This window comes from Eptesicus fuscus, chromosome 1 (assembly GCF_027574615.1).
Source record: "Eptesicus fuscus isolate TK198812 chromosome 1, DD_ASM_mEF_20220401, whole genome shotgun sequence".
Lineage (NCBI taxonomy): Eukaryota > Metazoa > Chordata > Mammalia > Chiroptera > Vespertilionidae > Eptesicus > Eptesicus fuscus.
In genome coordinates this window covers 7,460,345-7,476,411 of record NC_072473.1, presented here as the reverse complement: position 1 = coordinate 7,476,411, position 16,067 = coordinate 7,460,345, and the positions used below count along the sequence as shown (strand labels likewise).

The following is a 16,067-nucleotide window of genomic DNA, read 5'->3' as shown; positions in this document are numbered from 1 at the left end:
GAATTTTATTCATGAGATATTAAATGAAGCAGACTCTGGTGTATTCATACAATGAAATGCTAATCAGTAATAAAAAGGAATGAACTACTGATGCATGCAATAACATGGATGAACCTCAAAAACATTATGTTAAGTGAAAGAAGACAGACACAAAAGGTCACATGTTATATCATTTCATTTATATGAAATGTCCAGAACAGGGAAAACTACAGAGACAGAAATCAGTTCAGTTACCTAGGGCTGAGGGTAGGAGTGGAATAAACTGCAAATGGGGGTAAGGAAATGTTCTAAAACTGGGTGGTGGTAATGGTTGCTCAACAATATAAATTTTCTAAAACTCATGAAACTATACACTTAAAGATGGGTAAATTTTATGGTGTGTAAATGATATTTTAATTTAAAAACAAAAGAAGTAGGTAGCATCTTAGAAATGAATATTTTTGCATCTGCTTTTATTTTGGAACCTGTATTTTTCCAGGTGTGTTTATTGCTTTATGCAGTGAAGTTAGTTATCATCAGCATCTGGAAAGAAGGAATACTTTCAAACTCTCCATAACATTTGAGAGGAAAAGAAATGGAACTTTAGGGACATTCTACTTGTCTAAAGAAGCTTTTATTTTTAGTGTTGAGGATTTGAAATAGGAACCAGCTTCTCTTGGTCTTAAAATTTCTTCCTGGGCTTTTCAGATTAAACCATTATATGAACATCTTCATGCTTATGTCAGAGCAAAGTTGATGGATACCTATCCTTCCCGTATCAGTCCGACTGGATGCCTCCCTGCCCATTTGCTTGGTAAGAAACTCCACAAATTCTTTGTATACTTTGCTCTATGTTATTTCCACTAATAAAGTTCTTTTATGGAGTGAGGCCCAACATAAAACTTTTGGAAAATTCTGTGAATGGAATTAATAACATCATAGAAATTATATTTTGAAAGCATTGTCTTCAATAGAAAAGTCATTTTAAAATCATTCTCTATTGATTATTTTGTACATAAACAGTTATTATGTTGGCTACAATTCAAAGGATAAAGGGGTGATTAAGACAACTAGAGAAGGAACGCCAAGTTCAAATGAGAGTGTGAATGGGGAAAATAAGTCTTATTATTCAAGTTGGTTGGCTAAGCTCTTGAGGTGAATTTGGGATCTTAGTATCATATTGTCAGAAGAATGAAGCTTGGTAGGCTGGAGGTAGTCAGCCATGAGAGAAAGGCTTCTAGAATTAAGGTATAGCCTGAGTTAAAGCTTCATAAGTTCATTCGTAATTGTAGCAATTACTTTTGCTGGAAAGTACTTGGTTTGGAATCATATGAGTATGTATGAAGTCTTTATCATGAAAGAAGATGCCTAGCTTAGGAGAAAAATCAATCTTCCAAAAACCTTGGATCCTGCCACAGAGCCTTTGTACACCATGCAATACCTAGGGCCCTTTATTGAACCTGCTAATTCCCCTCCAGAGAGTGACTATCCTCCACTTCCCTCTCCATCACCCCAGAAGCTGAAAAATTCATGTCATGTATACATAGTATTACTACTACAGTCAAGCTAAATTACTGGCAGCCAATTCTCTAAGACCAAGCCTCATTCAGCAGAAGATAATATGGACAAAGGACTTGTGGAGACTTTTTACTCTAAAGCAATATGTATAAATACTCTCTACAATGTCTTTGCCAGGCATTCTTCAGTAATTCAGTTTCTGCTTAAACCTACCTGGTGTGATGTAGCTTTTTCTTTCTTCCAAGGCAGACTATTCCATTGCTTCATGGCACTAATTATAAGAAATTTCTACTTTGTGTGGAACTGAATTAACACCCCCTATTGCCTTACATTCATTACACCTAATTCCATGTTATGAGGTTACTAAGGGTATATCCATTCTTCTTTTACAAAATGGCCTTTAAGATATTTGCAAATAACCATCATAGAAGACATAACAGTATCTGGCACAAGAATATGTACTCAATATACTTTTGTGAGCATTATTGTTATCATCATGCATACACTATTTTCATATTTTAAGTTAAATGCCCTACACAGAATTTTTAAACCATTCTTTTAAAATATCACTTTTCTAATTGTTCTTCTTTGGATAAGCCATCCTTTGTTGATGTCACTCTTCAAATATCATGCTCAAAACTGAACAGTTATTTTAATGAGGTTTAACCAACATAGAGTAAAAATGGAACTGTGGCTTCCTTTGTTCTAGATACTTTGATTCTATTATTTACGTTATGGTCACATTTGGGTTTTGGAAGCGGTGTCATACTGTTTGTTGGGTCCCTTTTGGCCTGTGTTTCAGCCTTATGTCACATATCACATATTTCCATAGTGAATAGATAACTTTCTTTAAAACATGACTTCATTGGATCATTCTTTATGTAGTTAAGCTGCCCCATCTTTTGATGTCAGGATTCTGGTCCTGCTATTAGATTGACTTTTTCTACATCCATCTTCCCTTTTAGGGCCTGGCCTTGAAATTCATTTTAACATTTATTTGAGGTGTTTGAAAAATTACCCAGTTAAGTGTATTACTATATTATAGGAATAAAAGTGAAACATAATCACTAATTACTAGAGGTCGCTGAGTGATGATCCTATATGATCTCTCTTGAATCCAAAATTAGGGATTACTAATAGTTTACTTTGTAGTATTTTTGCCCCTTGAGTGGTGAATTCAATAAATATGCTTCCAATCTATATTAGCTATGATGTTCCACATATTTAATAAATTGTGCTTTTTAAACCTTAAGTGGGAGAAACTGGGATGAGTTCCTAACAAGTTTTGCCTAACTACAAAATCTTCTGCCATTTTAACCTTTTAGAGGAGATAGAAAAAGATGGGAGTTTTGAAACTAAAATAAAAGAAGAGAAAAAGAGATAGTGAAAAGGAAGCACATAAATTAGATTAAATGTAGAATACTATGTGGCCTGTTTATCAATATGACCTCATGCACTATGTAAATATCAGTTCTATACTTCTGCTGTCCTTTTTGTGTATTAACAAAATCTTTTTTTTTTTAAATAGGTGATATGTGGGGTAGATTTTGGACAAATCTGTACAATCTGACAGTCCCCTTTGAACAGAAACCAAACATAGATGTTACTGATGCAATGAAGGAACAGGTAGGAAGAAGAGGCCTTGAAAATAAAATCTAAATCCTTAACTTCGTTTCTTTTTAGGCTACCTTTCTCTTTTAGCTAACAGATGTTAATTGTTATATGAAACTATATAAATAAAAAAAATTCAAGCTAATTAAATGTATTCCTTATGTAGCTATCTCTTCATGGAAAAGTGGTTTACAATTTCAATGACATCAAGTAACTTGAATAACAGGTAGCGTATTGATCTTACTGAGAGATATTAAAAATGAAGAGGACTTAAGTTTTCCATTAAACAGTGAAATGTGGAATTATCAACTGGCTTGCCACACTCTTTCCAAAGTTAGTCATTACTAAGCAATCAGTCAGTAATCTCTATGAATAATGAAAAAAAGGACATCATTAGATAATTTTTGCATATTTAAAATTTATTATTAAAATATTATAAGAGTCTTTAAAATAATTTTTAAATTACCTTTCTGTTGCCATTTTGGTATAATTGTTTAAATTCTTTGTGTTCCCTTATATTGATGACATTATAATATATTATTAAATTCAATTAATAGTCTACATTTCTGGGTAGAATTCATAGTCATACTTCTATTGGCTGTGTAAAATTTCTTCAGATAGTTGCACCATAATTTACATTTTAGGTATTGCTGGACTTTTTTGCTTACTAATAATTTAAAATCTGTAAGCAATGAACATTTTCACATACATAACATACTCCCCATTCTCCTGGGAAAAGTCCACAGCTGAATAAAAACATGAAGCCGTAAGGGTCTCCAGACTCCTGCAGCTGTTCTAGCCCTATTTTATAGTTGAGCAGTAGCAGAGGCCTATCTTTATGTTACCCCTTAGCTTGTCTACAGTGTTTTTACACCCACCATATCTCCTAATGTTACCTTTACAGTAAACCTCTGGGACGATCAGAACAGGTATTGTGATAGTTCCATATTGTAGCTGAGAAAACGGAGGCTCGGGTAAATGATTTGACAAAGTAAAAAAGACAGTCAGTGGCAACTAAGGTATGAACTCAGAGCTTCTAATATTTCCAGTGTAGTTTTCTATCATTTATTCTTTATTTAACAGATGTTAATTGTTCTTACTAGTCTATACTGTTTTGGTATACATTCATTCTGTTCAAGAATGCCTTGCTCAAAACCAGTACTGGCTGATATTAAGTCTTTATAGGTCAATAATTTTAAAAAGCCATAGTGTCATATCCTGTTTCATATCCCCAGGGCTGACATAGGAGAAAAACCAGACTTCACTGGTCTTTGAGATCAGAGGAAATTTTCTGTGTCACCAGAAGTGATTCATGAAGCATATGCCGATTACACAAACTTAGTTTGCCTGATGTGGGCCTTATCTCCAAAGAAGTGTTAGCTCCAGGGACACTGGTTCCCAGAAGAGTTTGTTGGATGGGGGATATCTACTGCTGCCTGTGTCTGATTCCAGAATATTCTAAAGTTTAGATTCCCATACAGACTATAAAGCCAATGCCCAACTACACATCGGCTATTGGGTCACATGTGGGCCTTTTTGGTTCCAAAAGTCCCTGACTTCATGTCCACCTTACTGCTTATGTCTTTCACTGAGCCTAATACCAAGGCCTTACTCCTTGAGGGAGCTCAATCCGTGATTGTTGGTTTGAGTTAAATAGTTTTTATCAAAGCGGTCGTTGTTGTTTCTGTTATACTTGGAATATAAAGAATAAAGACAAAAATACATCACACATAATGTCACCCAGTCTATGGATATTTTTGTGCATTTCCTCATTAAGATTATGTACTATATGTGGTTTACATATTCTACTTTTCACTTACTAATTTATTATATTTTCCATTTCACAATGTCATAATTGTTTATTTAACCGTTTTAGTGGTTATTTCCATTTTTCCTTATTAAAAACAATTTTACATGTTGTACACCTTAAATTTACACAATGTTATATGTCAACTATTTTTCAATTTAAAACAATAATAAACAAAAAATCAGCTTAAATTTAATTCTTTGACCTAATTTCTGAGAAGTTCCTAGGTTAGTTCTCTAGAGACAGGATTATTGAGACAAAGAGTATAAATACTTTGAAAATTGTCCATGCATGATGCCAAATTGCCCTCCAGAAAGGTAATGCCTATGTACATATCAAACAGAAAGAATGCTGTTGTTTTAATGCTAGAATTAAATGCTGTTCTTTTTTTTTTTCCAGTCCTGGGATGCAGAGAAGATATTCAAGGAGGCTGAGAAGTTCTATATGTCTGTTGGACTTCCTAGTATGACTCCAGGATTCTGGAATAACTCCATGCTGACTGAGCCAGGCGATGGCCGGAAAGTGGTCTGCCACCCCACAGCTTGGGACCTGGGGAAGAACGACTTCAGGTAGGGAGGCTGATATACAGCTGATACTAAAATGGGAGACAATGGAGGCATGGAAAAAGATGAATTTAGATTCCTGCTCTGCTTCTCTGAGCACAGAAATGAATGAACTTCCCTTTAACGAAAGCTGGGAGTCCATGAGAGTATATCTGGGCTTTTCCAGGAAAAGGGGATTGTCAGCCAGCCCTAACTTGAACCTTTAGACAATTTGTCTCATTTGAAATAATATGCACCCATTAGAGTTGCATGGTTATGGGTATAGTGGTGCCCCCATTATGAAAGTTTTGGTGGTAAGGTTTATGGAAGGTGGAGGTGTGAATCAGGCATTGGTCTTCCCCTCCATGTTAGTGAGACAGGACAGGTGAATAAATAAGCTAGAATAAAAGAAAGTGGTACATGTCTTAAGAGAAACCGAGACCACTCAATGGGGGAATTGGAAGAGAACCGACCACACCTGGAATAGCATGTAGGATCAGACAGGGCTTCTCAGGTGGCATTGAATTAGGCTTGAAAGACAGGAAGCGTTCAGACAGACAGAGCTGGGAGGAGTACAATGGGCTGGCAGAATAGCAGGATTAAATGCAGAGTGGCAGGACCTGGCATTGTGTCCTGATATCAGCAAATTAGACTAGAATAAAGGGCCTGTGAAGAAGGTTCTGTGTGATAGGACATAATGAGCACAGGCTTTTGAATCCCAAGTGCCACTTAATGGCTGGGCAACCTTGGGCAAGGTATTTAACCTTCTTGGGTTTCAGTTTCCTTATGTATAAAATGGAACAGTAATTCACAGTTTGCAGGTTTGTGAGTGTCTTAAGGCTGGATTCCCTAGCTTGAAATGAAGATTCCTGTACAAGTTCTGCATTAAGGGAAAGCTCTCAGGCAAAGGGGAGTGAAGGAAGTTGAGTGGGGGGCTGGAGAAGGATTTAAGTAAAGATGTGGTCTCAGCTGGAGCCTAGCCTCAGCCTCATCCCACAGGGCTCTCTGGAGCGTGATTTGTACCTGAGTTGGTCATACGTTGAGACAGGGTGTTTGTAACAAACAAATATGTACTCTCGTATTAGTCACTCATTGACTGTGGACTGCCTGAGTGGGGGAGGGGGACACAACCTCCTGGCTGAGGCACCTCACATTTAGCCAAAAACAGTGAAGAAGAAAGCAGCTATAGGCTGTTAAGGGCTATGCCTCAGGCAACTGGAAGATGGGTGGATGTGCCTGGTAAAATAGATCTGGGCAGGAACCCAGCAGAATCCACTAGAGTGGCAGTTGCCAATCTTTTTCTATAAAGGCTCAAATAGTAAATAGTTTACGTTTTGCAGGTCTCTGTTGCAACTACTTAGCGTGACAATAGCTCTAGGTAATTAGTGTGGCTGTGTGCCAATAAAACCTTTTTATCAAAACAAGTGTTCAGCCTCAGACCATAATTTACTGGCTCCAGTACTATAGTGAGGCTTAATATAAGTATACATAAGTTTTCTAGCACAGGATCTTACATACAGTAGACATTATATATATACTAGCTCTTCTTATGTTTTAAAAAAGAATGGAAAATAACCAAGTTAGAAAATTAGGTTTTGTTGGGGTATATAAAGAAGGTTGAGTTTATTCTTAAGCAGTGGGGAGTCCAAAGGGTATTTATCAGGGAGATGATATGGTCAGAGTGGTAGAAGGAAAATTAATTTTGGAACCTACTGAAATATGACCCCCCCTACATTCACCTGAATGAAATTGCTATTGCCAAGTTGAAAAGAACCACTACATAATTTCCACATGCAGTCTTTATTTCATTGGGCCACAACAACATTAATATTTACAAATTGTCTTTGAAATGCTGTTTTTCATTGGCTTCTGCATTGTCATCCTCTTCTGGACTTATTTGACTTCTCTCCCTAACTCCTTTGAAGAATCTTCATCTCCCGACTCTGTACATACTGGGACCTCCTAGGACTTTGTCTTTGGCCCTCCTTTTCTTGCCATTCTACCTATACCTGCTTCCTGGACTTACAAGCTAATTATTCCAAACTAACAATTTCCAGCTCCTTCTCCTACTACTTCACTATTCTAACTATACCAAACTGCTTGCAGTGTCCTGAATGGCATTTTTTTCTTAAGCCTTTCTTACTGAGCACCTCCAGGAATGTCAACCTCTTGTCCCTCTCTGCCATCTACCTGCAAACTTCTGCATGCTGATCAAGGTCCAGAGTGCTCATTGCATCCTCAGTTATGCCCTTCTTGGTACTTCTAGAACAATGTGCCTGTATTCACTCATTGTTATGCCCCAAACCATGCCTACTGATCACTTACAGAGTACTTGTCTCAGAGTTTTTGTAGTAGAGGACTCTGCTTATTTTTCTTCCTGTTAGCCTGTGACCAGAACAGGATTCAATCCTGCCCATCACTTTATATTCAGCACCTAGCATAGTTTCTATGACCTAAAAGGTAGGTCCTCAAGATTCACTGGTGAATGAATCTTGGAAAGATGATCCATGCTACCAAAATCCTATACAACTCTACTGTGATGATTAAATGAAACTCAATGAGATTCATTTTAATCTTGTCCATTTATGTACAGGATCAAGATGTGCACAAAGGTGACCATGGATGACTTCCTGACAGCCCATCATGAGATGGGACACATCCAGTATGACATGGCATATGCCACACAACCCTACCTACTAAGAAATGGAGCGAATGAAGGATTTCATGAAGCTGTTGGGGAAGTCATGTCACTTTCTGTAGCTACACCCAAGCACTTGAAAGGCATGGGTCTTCTGCCATCTGATTTTTCTGAAGACAATGGTACAGACATTTTTTTCATGGCTTGTTTGGTGGGATCTTTAGTTTGATGTGGGGAAAGATACTTATTATCATGCATAGGATATATTTAACTTTTCCACATAAAGTAGAAGGTATTTATGGGTAACTAGAAATTGCTACTTGTAAAAAAAATAAGTATTTTATCACGACATGCCAATTTGTGGTTTTGTATCTTTGAAGAGGGCATAAGAGAGGTAACTGAACGAATGGTCTTGGGATTCTAAGAAACACCTAACAAGATATTTTTAAACATTTAAAACAGGCCCACAGAACATAAATGACTTATCCAGGGTCACCTAGCTAATTAGGGTTAGAGTTCTGACTAGATCCTTCTGGTTCTAGGTAAAAACTTCCCAAAATGTTAGAAGGAACAGATTCGAAAAACCATTTTGCAGAAGAAGCAAATTGAAGATGAGAGGGAAAGTAACCAGCCTAAGGTCAAAAAGCAACGTGGCTAAACCAGAGCCCTAATCTAAAGCTTTCCCCATCATATTATGCAAAGTAAATGATAACTTGAAATTTGGGAGTTCTTAAAGAACAAGTGGTGGAATATCATGGTTGGAAAGGACTGAAATGTTTTGTTTATCTGCAGGAAGCATAAATTTGCCCCTGTAACATCCCTTCAGATCCATGCTCTTTTTCAACATCTTTGCTTAAGGTAGCCTGTTTGTCTTTGGATGGCTTAGGCTTGATAGAACATGACAAATGTTCACAATATCCAAATTCTTCAGTGAGGATGCCATGGCTTTTTATTCTTTTTAAAAGGAGGACACTTAGAGCCAAATATATTCTTCTCTTTTGAGTATTTCTGTCCTCTTAGTTATTTGATACATAAATATGAGCTCTGCTGGTTGGACGGTTTGGTCAACAAGGTCAAGGTCACAAGCTTCATTCTTGTGTGGGCAATTCACTTTGTCTTGATTTCTAGCTCTAGACCAGGCGTCCTCAAACTATGGCCTGTGGGCCACATGCAGGTGTTTTTGCCGTTTTGTTTTTTTACTTCAAAATAATATATGTGCAGTGTGCATAGGAATTTGTTCATAGTTTTTTTTAAACTATAGTCCGGCCCTCCAACGGTCTGAGGGACAGTGAACTGGCCCCCTGTTTAAACAGTTTGAGAACCCCTGCGACCTTAGTGATCTCATGAGAACCTGGGAGTAGGTCATTGTAAAGCCATCAGCATGTCTGGAAAAGTAACTATAAGCAGGCCCAGTGGGTAGTAGACGAGTAGCAGCATCCTCCCATGAAGGGAACAACAAACAAAAGGGAGTTCACAATAACCACACCTGTTTCCTAATTTTAAAATATCATTCTCAAGTCAACTAATAGGCAATTATTTGTTTTATCATTAAAAACATATTCCCTGACAGCAGGAAAAGATAGTTGAATCACAAAGACAATACTAAACATGGTTGAACCACTTGTTTGAAAAACTCTCCTTGGTTCTGCCCTGATTGGTGAATGATGTTAAACAAGTAAGTTCCTTTATTCTCTTTTCCCCTCCATTTCTTCTTCCAAAAATATTTATTGAGCACATACTATGTACAAGGCATATTTCTAGACACTAGAGATAGACTGGTGTGACAAATAGATAATATTCCCCTGGTTACATTTCAGTAAGCTTCATTTGTACGCTGGAGTGAGCTCTACTGCCTTTTTATATAACTAATAAAGGATAAATGAAATAACAATTTCTTAAAGCATTTTAAACTCAGGTAAGGAAAATGTCAGTACATTTAAAGAATATTGTACTTCTGATTATCCAATAGATGGTTAAGGAGGTTCTTGTTTTCTTGTTTGTTTTACTGCCTGGTTTACTGGCTTTTGGCCTCCTTTATTTATTATTTGTTTATTTAACAAAGACACAGAGTGCATCCTGTAGCAAACACCAGGCTAGATGCTGGGTTGGGGAACATCCAGCCTGAGTTCAGTGTAAGGCCTTCAAAATAATCTGGTCTGGCCCTGCCAGGGCAACTGTAGGTGGGACTCGAAATTCAATAAATCTAGGAGCTTTTTTCATGGCAATATAAATTTATATTAAGTGAATTATATTAAGCGAATGATGTTATAAATATCCAAATGCCCCTTGACAGAAAAAGATTTTTCACCCCTGATATACAGTATTGAATGAAACATGACCAGTCACTGCCTTCATGGAACTTACAAAAAATAAACAGTATGACTGGGAAAATAGATGAAATAGCTTTATCTCTGATAATAGGTATTTAAGGAAGGCTATTGAAACTAATAAAAAAAATGAGGATTAGGGGTTACTTGTGGGTTTATGTTGTCTGTTCTATCCAAGACTTCACTCCAAATCCCTTAGGTGAGAAAATGAATATATGCATATTATGTCCACTGTTAATATTTCTCATGTAATCATCCTTATAGTAAGCACTAGAGGCCCGGTGCATGAAATTCGTGCACAGGGGGTGGAGTGGGGTCCCTCAGCCCAGCCTGCACCCTCTCCAATCTGGGACATCCCTCTCACAATCCAGGACTGCTGGCTCCCAATTGCTTGCGTGCCTGCCTTCCTGATTGCCCCTAACTGCTTCTGCCTGCCAGCCTGATCACCCCCTAACCACTCCCCTGCCAGACTGATTGATGCCTAACTGCTACCCTACCAGCCTGTTTGCCCTTAACTGCCCTCCCCTGCAGGCCTGGTCCCCCTCAACTGCCCTCCCCTGCAGGCCTGGTCCCCCCCAACTGCTCTCCCCTGGAGGCCTGGGTCTCCCCCAACTGCCCTCCCCTGCAAGCCTGTTCTCCCTCCCCCCCAGCTTCTCTCCCCTGCAGGCCTGGGTCCCCCCCAACTGCCCTTCCCTGCAGGCCCAGTAATTTCCAACTTCCCTCCTCTGCCAGCCTGGTCGCCCCCAACTGCCCTCCCTTGCAGGCCTGGTCCCTCCCAACTGCCCTCTCCTGCTGGCCATCTTGTGGAGGCCATCTTGTGTCCACATGGGGGCATCCATCTTTGATCACATGGGGGCAGCCATCTTGTGTGTTGGAGTGATGGTCAATTTGCATATCACTATTTTATTAGATAGGATATTTTGAGGAATATTTTGAGGTTAGGAAATTAGCCAACACAAAACATCTACTGTCATCCTCACTTTAATATTTACCCTTTTCCATTTTACTTTCAGAAACAGAAATAAACTTCCTACTCAAACAAGCACTTAATATTGTTGGGACTCTACCGTTCACTTACATGTTAGAAAAGTGGAGGTGGATGGTCTTTAAGGGTGAAATTCCTAAAGAGCAGTGGATGAAAAAGTGGTGGGAGATGAAGTAAGTCAATGAATGTGCAATCAGTAAAATGTTTTCTCATAAGTTTGCTGTTTATTTAAAAGTGTTTGACTGGTAACTTGCTTGATAATACATCTTTTAAGGGTGGGTTTTCTTTCTCTGTCTCACTTCCTCATTCCTTTGTCAATGTTTCTCAGAACATTGTCTCAGGGTCTGCTTCTGTGATAACACAATCTAAAACAACTAGGATTGAGGTTCAAAATAACTTGGATTTCAACAGTTAAATCTTGAAATATGCTGAGGTGAGGCTAAATATGTGAAAATGAGAGAGAAGTGCATTTGGGCTAGGGAATGCCATCACTAGACACAACACACACCACACACACACACACACACACACACACACACACACACACACACACACACCATCACCTCTACTACCACAATACATGAACTTCTTTTATTTTTTAAAGTCTTTATTTGGGTGCCCTCTCCTAAGATAAATGTTTTTTGGCTCTGCCTCCCACCCAGGCAGGACCAGGTGACACAATTTCTTGCATTGTCTTCTTCAGTGTTTGGTCACCTATTAAACGGTGATGTTATTTAGGAAGTGATCAATTGATTCATTATATTTATTCTTTTAAATAAAAAGATCAATTCTTCATTTTAGGCAAAGCCCTGGGGATCTAATGCTGATCATTCCAGATATTATTCTTGACTTCAAAGAACTTTAGTTTAAGAAGAGATGTGGAAAATGAAACTACTGCAACATGTATTGTGATGGGAAGAAATGGGGATCCATGAGCAGCCAAGTGGTGCTCCAAGGCCCAGTCTGATAGGTCAAATGAGGAGGGGCATCCAAATTGAGCTCTGAGAAAGGTGCAGGAGTTAACCATGTGTATGTAGAGGGAAGCAGAAAGAATTCCAAGCTAAAGAGAGCCTGGCACATTTGGGCAACAGATAATGATTCAATAGTTTCAGCACTACATTATTTATCACTGTTTCTCAAGTGCTTTGCATAGCGCCTGACACATGCAGATATGAAATAAATGGGTTTTGGATAAAAAATTACAAAAGAAGACAGAAAGGAAAGGAGGGAGGGAAGGGCAGAAGGAAGGAAAGAGGAAAAGAAGGTTCACTGTGCTGCCAATTGGGTGGAGGGAACATGGGGCAGGTCTCTAAAGAAAGGGCCATTTGAACTAGCCTTGAAGAATAAGTAAGATTTCAACGTTATAAAATTCTGTCTGCACATAAACTGTGGTGCCAGAGGGGAATTATTAGGACTTTCACTGTTTGTTTTAGGCCATGCAATGCACTTTATTAAATCAGTATTTTGAAGACACAGTTCTTTTCTAATGGTATAGTCTGGCTGAATTAAAAAAAAAAAAAGGAAGAGATAACTACATAATAGGCTGTAGTCTGTCATTTTTGGCATGGTTTCTATTTCGCCTGACAACCAATTATAGTATAAATACCATTGGATGATGAAACTGCACTAACTGCACCCAACTGTACTTCCTCATATGAGTGAGCCACAGCTAATATATCTTCTTTTTCGCCCCCCAAAGGCGAGAAATAGTCGGAGTGGTGGAACCTCTGCCCCATGATGAAACATACTGTGACCCCGCATCTCTATTCCATGTTGCTAATGATTACTCATTTATCCGGTAAAGTATACTTTCTCCTCACTGTTTAACTAGTAGGGTTTGTGGACAGCTGTGCTAATGGCAGATAAATAGGGATCTATTAAGCAAAGGCTATAACTTTTCTTTCTATCTCTATCCACTTCCTGCTCCCCCGCCCCAACCTCAACATAGATGATGAATTTCCATTCAATTTAACCCAACACAATTTATTGGGTTAAATAAAACTGTTTGAGATCTTTTCTCTTCTATCAAGGAATTTATGGTACCTGGAGATAAAAACAAAAAAGTATTTTTGTTTGTCTGTTGTTACTGGCAGAGTTCAGAGTGATTGTAATAGAAAGACCATTTTTAACATGAAGTGCAAAAACCTATGTTCTTCACCTATTAGCCCCAGACTTGAATTTGCTGAGCCTCAATTTCTTTATTTGTACAGAGGAAATAATATTATTGATCTGCTATAAGGACTGATTGGTATCATTTATATGAGAAAGAGGTATTTATCTGTAAAATACCATACAAATGTGAGCTAACATTTAACAAAATAATACTGCCTTTTTATCAGCAGATACAGAAATGCATGTAGGTTATGAGGAGTGTATAAGGGTTCATGTTTGGGTCTTTCTGGAGAAAGAGGTTTGATAAGTATATCTTTGATTACTAAGGCCTCAGAATTTAAATATATGCCTCAATCATAGTAACTAAACATGAACCTGCTTGTTTTCTTTGTCTCTTTTACAGTTATTTCACAAGGACCATTTTTGAATTCCAGTTTCAAGAAGCCCTCTGTCAAATAGCTAAACATCAAGGTCCCCTGCATAAATGTGATATCTCAAATTCTACTGAAGCTGGGAATAAGCTGCTGTAAGAAATGCTTCAAAATGTTGAACCTTTCCTACTATCCAAAATTACTCATTTCAACACCTATGGCTATGTTTAACTTTGATTTCCTTTGTCTAAAAAGAAAAATTTTGGCCTCAAAATTTACTCATCCACTAATTAAATGTTTATTTTGTGATTATACGGGAACCGAGACCATGTGATGTCTGGACAGGCCACCTCCTTTCTCCATGTCAGTACTACAGAGTTCCCTTTGTAGTGATCGGAAAGGATATTGAAGGATAAATACATCTATTAACATGCCTTATTTTCTCATCTGCCAGGAGCAAACTTACCCAAGCCAAAGAGGAGAAACCATAGATCATACATGTAAATATATGTACACCTGAAATCCCTCAAAAGGCCCTGAACTTACCCTGCCCCATTTTTTCATGTAGTGAAATGCTGAAACTTGGAAAATCAAAACCCTGGACCTTCGCACTGGAAAAGATTACAGGAACAAAGAAAATGGATGCAAAACCACTGCTCAACTACTTTGAGCCTTTGTTTACCTGGCTGAAAGAGCAGAATGGGAATTCTGTGGGATGGCACTCTGGGAATTATGTGGGATGGTCCTCCGACTGGAGTCCATGTGAGTTTACTGAGTTGACACATTTCAAATCCCTCCCTCTCTGCTTCCCCTAGTTTTCTCTGGCCCCAAACTACCCCTCATCCTGGTTTGTTAGCCTGATATTTAAAATAAAAGAGTATAACAGCCCCAAACCCCCTGTACTCAAATCCTACTCTTCAAAGACAATAAAGCTTAATAATGATTTTTAATAAAGAAATTATCAATATTTATATCATTATGTCTGCAGAGCCAAGTAATATGATATTTTATATCTTTTATTTTCTGGCTTTTGGTGGTAAAAAGAGGTGGCAGAGTAGGCAGAAGTGCATGTCTAAAACTGGCCAATAGGGAAATAATAAGATAAATAAATTGTTTAGAAAGATAAAAGTAATTGCCAGAAAAAAAGTTAATTCAAGAAAAAAGACACAATCCAAAAAGCAATGGATTAAACCCAGAAAAGCAGCAAAGGGATGAAATTGAAAAGAATATTTGATATATTGAAATAGTTTGTATCTTCTCTCTACCCCCAGCTGTACCTGAATCCCAAGCCTCTCTGGGATTCTCTGGAACTTTTCAGGTCTGTACTGCCTCTGCGTACAAATTAGGCCACGGCTTCCTGACCCTTGAGAAAGCACTTACCACTCCTCCATTACTTCTCATTTTCCAAAAGTGTGTTTATATCTCTTTTAAAATTCATTTACTATCATTTTAATGGGATTTTAGGAGGGGAAGGAAATAAACACACATGGTCAACCTGTCATATGTAGTAACAGTTGTGATTTCTCTTTAATCAGATGCTGATCAAAGCATTAAAGTGAGGATAAGCCTAAAATCAGCTCTTGGAGAAAAAGCAGTGAGTATTCTGGGCAGTGCGTCCATGACCTTTCAGTGTACTACCTTAGGTAGGACACAATAACACAATAAGCCCATTCCAACGGGGTCCAAAAGATGAGAGCCCACATGGTTCTCTTAGGAACTACAAGTCCCCAATTCTGGCCTTTGGCTTTTGTTTATTTACTTTCAGTAACACATTCCTTATTGGATTGGCTATGTCTACTTTTTCCTTGTTACCTTGAAGGTGTTATGAAGACCAATGAGAACTTAAATATCAAATACTCACCCTTACAATTCACGGTTATCATCATTACTTGTTTTTGAGGAAGAGAACATAGTTATATTTTGAGAGATTGTTTGTTTTTAGAAGTAATGCAGGGAGCTTTGCTTTGCTTTGTTTTATTCTATCATCTATATCCTGAAAGTGTGTTAAAAATGCAGAATCTTAGGCCCCAGCCCTGGACCTGACTATTCAGAACCTGCATTTGAACAAACCTCCAGGTCATTTGTAAACACAATAAAGACTTGGATGCTCTGATATAGAACACTGTTTCTCAAACCTGGCTGTACACTGGAGTCATATGGAATGTCTTAAAAATATT

The 16,067-nt window shown here is 38.0% G+C and overlaps 1 protein-coding gene across 2 annotated transcripts in view; it reads left to right on the top strand.

Moving 5' to 3' along the window:
- Positions 1-16,067, top strand: part of ACE2 (angiotensin converting enzyme 2) — a 39,544-nt gene that overhangs the window by 15,168 nt on the left and 8,309 nt on the right. The window contains exons 6-14 of one of the 2 annotated variants that reach the window (XM_008154928.3): positions 688-793; positions 3,026-3,123; positions 5,315-5,484; positions 8,051-8,277; positions 11,436-11,580; positions 13,107-13,205; positions 13,923-14,045; positions 14,459-14,652; positions 15,426-15,484. In XM_008154928.3, coding sequence (XP_008153150.2) covers positions 688-793; positions 3,026-3,123; positions 5,315-5,484; positions 8,051-8,277; positions 11,436-11,580; positions 13,107-13,205; positions 13,923-14,045; positions 14,459-14,652; positions 15,426-15,484 — 1,221 coding nt within the window. The remainder of the gene's footprint in view (positions 1-687; positions 794-3,025; positions 3,124-5,314; positions 5,485-8,050; positions 8,278-11,435; positions 11,581-13,106; positions 13,206-13,922; positions 14,046-14,458; positions 14,653-15,425; positions 15,485-16,067) is intronic. The other variant, XM_054720448.1, reaches the window with a different exon arrangement.